This window comes from Schistocerca nitens, chromosome 6 (genome assembly GCF_023898315.1).
Source record: "Schistocerca nitens isolate TAMUIC-IGC-003100 chromosome 6, iqSchNite1.1, whole genome shotgun sequence".
Taxonomy (NCBI): Eukaryota; Metazoa; Arthropoda; class Insecta; order Orthoptera; family Acrididae; genus Schistocerca; species Schistocerca nitens.
Genome location: NC_064619.1, coordinates 153,357,748 through 153,363,747, shown reverse-complemented (window position 1 = coordinate 153,363,747; position 6,000 = coordinate 153,357,748). Strand labels below are relative to the sequence as shown.

The window sequence follows — 6,000 nt, the reverse complement described above, 5'->3', positions numbered from 1 at the left end:
TTTTTTGGAGGGAATTCATCAGCTACAACAGTGATAGAAAAATACTCAGATGAACTTTTATTCATAAAGGGGAGTGGGTGGGAATTCAAATATCAATCAAGCTTTCGATTTTTTCCTTCAACTGGGTCACTAATATGGATTACCATTAGCCTATCCCCTACACCCAAGACTACTTATAACAAACAGCATAGTATGAAGTCACTGATTATATGCCACTATATTCTATCAACAGAAAATTCTTCTTTGTATTTGGCCTCCTACAGACACTAGGAGTTTTTATACAACAGATGGTAAAATTCAGAAGATTAACTTTTGTTATAAATTTTAAATGAACATAGTAGCAAGATAATTATTAATACAAATGAGGAACCTCATCAGTACAACAATTTTTATTTGACCATCACATATAACTGGTATTTTTTATATAAATAAAGTTACTAATCATATGAAAATAGACATCACTGAACTCTCTTTATATACATTAGGAAACAAGGCATTCCATTAGTAACAGTCTTATCACATTGTTATACAATGTTATTTAGTACTAGTAATGACAGTATCCTATAGAGTTGTAAATTACTCTCCAAACTGTGTCTTGTGTAAATGGTACCTACACAGTAGGCAAGAAACTGGAGGATATTCACATAATATCTCATTATACATGACCATAAGCTTCTAATAATGCCTCACCATGATGAGTGATTACATAATCATGGTAATACATCATAATACATAATGGCTGCCCAAGTATTAGTGATGCCCAAACAATTATGTTACTCCACCTTGGACCAAATGTCTTTTCAACACTGCGACTGAGCATTGACAGTGGTACCTGAAAGAGAAAATAAGAGGATGAAGAAGAAATTATATATTAAGCTATAATAAGAACATGAACTAAAATTAGCCCATATTATCATTCCTTCTTATTGCTTGCTTTTACATCATTAATCTTTGTACTTCCTTAAGACTTTTGTACTCAATAGCAGGAACTAGCATTGTTTTTAAGAACCTTGACTTTTGTGCACTTGTCTGACCTTCATTATGCTTTAAGTTATCAATTTTCAAGCATTATTTTAGTTGCAACTACCATAAACTGGTCTGGTGCTTCTGTTCTACACAGTTGTATGTTTAAAAGGTAGGGGATGGGGGTGGGGGGAGGGGATGGGGGTGGGGGGAGGGGATGGGGGTGGGGGGAGGGGATGGGGGTGGGGGGAGGGGATGGGGGTGGGGGGAGGGGATGGGGGTGGGGGAGGGGGGGAGGGGGCGCGAGGGACCAAACTGCGAGGTTATCGGTCCTTTGTTCCCAGTAAAAAAATTACACAACGGGAAGAAGAAAAGAAAGGAGACATACAGCACAATAACAAGAGAAAGGAAGAACCAGAAGAATGAAAAAAGGACAACCAACACTATTATGGACAAAAAACAGGAAAAGAAAACCATACAGAGAAGCAAGAAACAGTAGAAGAGGTAAAAACAAGAGAACAGATGACCGTGGCTGTTAAACCAAGAGAATAAAAAGGAAAAGCCAGTCACTCTGCTACACATTAAAATATCCACCATAGAAGTATTACAGTGGAGAACACAAAGACAAAGGACATGCTGTGAAACTTATATAGAATGATAAAACCCATTGTCACACATAAAACTTAAAACTAAACTAGCTGATGAGGCATTGTCAGATAAAATTAATGGCAACCAGTCCGGTAACTGAAGAGTCTGTCGCAAGGTAGCCAAAGAAGGACAGCTCACCAAGATATGGGCCACTGTAAGCTGGGTGCCACATTGACGCTGAGGTGGGTCATCATGGCAAAGGATGTAGGTGTGTGTCACCCAAGCGTGGCCAGTGCAGAGCCAGCAGAGAACCACGGAGTCCCTGTGACATGCCTACATGGAGGACTGCCACACATTCATACTCTCCTTAATGGCAAGCAGTTTGTTGTGCATGCTGAGGTTATGCCATTTTGTCTCCCAGAGCAGCAAAACTTTGTGGCATAATACTGAATGCAGGTCAGTTGCAGAGAAGCTGATCTCCATAAGCAGTTTCCACATAGGCTGTTTGGCCAGCCTGTTGGAAAGTTCATTGCCTGGGATTCCAATGTGACCTGGGGTCCAGACCAACACCACTGAACGACTAGACTGTTTCAGGGCATAGATGGACTCCTGGATGGTCTCTATCAAAGGATGACGAGGGTAGCACTGGTTGAGAGCTTGTAGGCTGCTCAAGGAGTCAGTACATAGAAGAAATGCCTCCACAGGGCATGAATGGATGTACTCAAGAGCATGAGATGTAGCCACCAGCTCAGCAATAAAAACACTGTAGCCATCACTCAAGGAATGCTGTTCAATATGTAATCCATGGACATACATGAAGCAGACATGTGCATCAGCCATCAAGCTGTCGGTGTAAACCACTTTCTGGCCTCAGTACTTGTCAAGTATCGAGAGGAAGTGGCAGCAGAGAGCCATGGGGTTAACTGAGTCTTTAGGACCATGTGAAAGGTCCAGGATAAGCTGCAGCCTAGGTGTGCACCATGGACGTGTACATGAATGGACCTCAAGTACAGGTGGTAAAGGCAAAGATTCCAGTTCATAAAGAAGGGATCGGACACGAACTGCAATTGGAATCCCTGACCTGGGTCGCCGATGTGGGAGACGGACTGCCGTGGGTGGGAAAAAGAGACAGTGATTCAGATGTGCAGGAGAATTATGAACATGTGCTATGTAACTGGTCAGTAGTTGTGCACGCCCAACCTGCAATGGAGGCACTCCGGCTTCCACAAGGACGCTGGTCACCAGACTCATCCTAAAAGCTCCTGTCGCTAGGTGAACGCCACAGTGGTGCACTGGGTTGAGTAAACACAATGCTGAGGGCGCCACCAAACCATAAACCAGACTCCCATAGTCAAGGTAGGATTTAACAAGGTCTCTGTAGAACTATAGCAGCGTAGAGGGATCTGCACCCCAGTTGGTGTTGCTCAGGCAGCTGAGGGTATTGACGTGCTGCCAGCACTTCCACTTACGCTGATGAAGGCAAGGAAATCAAGTCAATCGGGCATCGAAAACCAGTCCTAAGAATCGATATGTCTCCACTACGGTGAGTGGATTGTCATTAGGGTAAAGTTCTGGTTCCGGATGAACGGTACATTCCCGACAAAAGTGCGTAACACACGATTTTGCAGCTGAAAACTGGAAACTGTGGGTTAGAGCCCATGAATGCGCCTTATGGATGGCTCCCTATAGGCACTGCTCGGCAACACTAGTACTGGTGGAGCCGTATGACATGCAGAAGTCGTCTGCATACAGAGAAGGTGAGACAGATGGCCCTGCAGCTGCTGCTAGACTATTAATGGCCACTAAAAAGAGGCAGACACTCAATACAGAGCCTTGCGGGACTCCATTCTCCTGGAAATGGTGAGGGGGAGGGGGAGGGGGGGGGGCTATGGGAGGCACCAACTTTGACACTGATTGTAGGAAGCAACAGGAAATTCTGGATGAAAGTCAGGAGCAGGCCTCTGAGACGCCACTCATACAATGTGGCAAGGATATGTTGTCGCCAGGTCATGTCATGTCATATGCTTTTCGTAAATAAAAAAAAGACAGCAACCATGTGTTGGAATCTAAAAGCCTGTTTGGATGGCAGACTAGGAACACAAGTTTATCAGTGATAGAGTGACCCTGTTGGAAGCTGCCCTGACATGGAGTCTGTAGGCAACGTGACTCCAGGACCCAACCCAACCGCTGACACACCATACATTCCAGCAGTGTACAAAGAAGATTGGTGAGTAATAACAAATGAAAAGCACCAGTTTGCTTTTGTTCTACAATATTATTTTTATTGCAATAAAAATAAACTGGTGCTTTTCATTTATTATTATAATGATGTTCTACCAAGAACTGACGGAAGATTCTGTTAATAAGATTGGTGAGGCTGATGAGCCAATAGCTATCCTCATCAAGAAGTTTTTACCAGGTTTGAGCATTGGAAGGATGGTGCTCTCCTGCCATTGCGATGAAAAGAAGCCATCGCAACAGAGCCGGTTGAAGATGACAAGGAGATGTTGTATTCAGATGAGAGATGTTTCATCATCTGACTATGGATCTGATCTGGTCCAGGAGCTGTGTTGGGGCAATGTGAAAGGACACTGAGGGGTTCACATTCCGTAAATGGGGTCTATAGGATTCACTGTGGCATGTAGAAAATGAGATAACTTTCTCTTCCAGCTGCTGTTTTAGAGTTCAAAAGGCTGGGGGGTAATTCTCCAACACAGAGGCTCAAGCATAGTGCTTAGCAAAGAGCTCAGCAGTCACGTTTGTGTCAGTACATAACTCGCCATTTATGGTAACACCAGGGACAGCTGTTGGGGCCTAGTACTTGAAAAGAGGTTTGATCTTTGCCCAGACTTAGGAAGGTGATGTGTGGCACCCAATGGTGGAGACGTATCTCTCCAAATACTACTCCTGTTTGATAAGGTAGCGAACACGGGCACGGAGCCATTTAAAGGCTATGAGGTGCTCCAGTGAAGGATGCTGCTTATGCCGCTGTGGAATTTGCCAACGCTCCTTAATTGTTTCAGCAACTTCCGGCGACCACCAAGGTACTGCCTTACACCTTGCGCACTCTAAAGAGCGAGGGCTCATGTTTTCTGCCACAGAAACAATTGTTTTAGTCACCTGCACAACCATCACATCAAGGTTCCCATATGGGGGAGATTCACTGGTGACTGCAGAGGTGAAAGTTTCCCAGTCTGCCTTGTTTAAAGCCCATCTGGGCAGGCATTCATGTGCCTTACACTGGGGCAGTGACAGGAAGATGGGGAACTGGTCACTACCACACAGGTTGTCATGTGCTCCCCAGTGGATAGATGGGAGAAGTCCTGGGCTGCAAATTGATAAATCAATGGCCGAGTAACTACCTCAAGCCACACTGAAATGTGTGGCAACCCCAGTATTTAAGAGGCAGGGCAGAGTTTGAACTGAGGCAGTAAAGTTTCGACATCTCTGCCTCGCCCAGTAAGCATGGTGCCACCCGATAAGGGGTTATGGGCATTAAAATCTCCCAAAAGTAGGGAAGGTTTAGGGAGTTTATCGATCAGTGCTGTTAATACACTCAGAGATACTACATCATCTGGAGGAAGATATACATTGCAGACAGTTATTTCCCGTGTCATCCTTATTCTGACAGCCACAGCTTCAAGAGGTGTTTGAAGGGGCACAGGTTCACTACAGACCGAGTTTAGGACATAAACACAAACTTCACTTGACACTCAATTCCAGTAGTTACGTTTCCTGTAGTGTCCCTTATAGCCACGGAGGGCAGGGGTCTGCACTGCTGGGAACCAGGCATGCAGAAAGCAGGTGTAAAGCTTAGCAGTTGCCATAGCCCAGCCAGGCAGTGGAAAAAACAGCTGCAATTCCATTGCAGGATGACCTTGTGAGACTGGGAAGGCATTGAACACTCAATGAGGCAGTTTATGCCTCAGGGTCACCTGCTGCCACCGACGTTTTGCCTGAGCAGTCTATATCCACTTTGTGTGAGGGTCCGGTGAAATCTAGGTCCTCAGCAAATGCCAAAATCTCCACCTCATCCACAGACAGAGAGCTAGTAGGTAGTGGAGGTGGTGTGGGTGCCACCGCAATTCCCCTGGTCTTGGGGACCATCTTTTTAGATTTTTCTCACTGTCCCTTGGATTTCCCTGGCTGGGAGGACTTCACTGATACAGTTTCCAGGAATGAGGATGAGTGTGAAGCCCTGCGACCAGCTGCTTTTGGGTTCTTCAGCCACTGGTGTGTGTCATCTTTCCTACTAGCAGAAACCTGGGAAGGGAGTGACCCAAGGGACCCCTTTCAACCAAGAGCAGCCACAGGAGTTTTATGCTTCTCCAGCTTAGAAGTGGGGACGAACATCCCAGATGGTTGGGGGCATGTTGCTCCTCAAGTAGGTGGTGCAGGAGCAACAGGTAGGGAAGTGCTCCCACCATCAAGGGGGCAGGTGTAGTCTTC

At 45.4% G+C, this 6,000-nt stretch overlaps 1 protein-coding gene across 1 annotated transcript in view; it reads right to left on the bottom strand.

Moving 5' to 3' along the window:
* Window positions 1-400: 400 nt before the first annotated feature.
* The window catches only part of LOC126262361 (diacylglycerol O-acyltransferase 1), a 135,535-nt gene continuing 129,935 nt past the window's right edge, over window positions 401-6,000 (bottom strand). Inside the window, exon 12 of the mRNA XM_049958946.1 lies at window positions 401-832. Coding sequence (XP_049814903.1) covers window positions 656-832 — 177 coding nt within the window. The 3' untranslated portion in view covers window positions 401-655. The remainder of the gene's footprint in view (window positions 833-6,000) is intronic.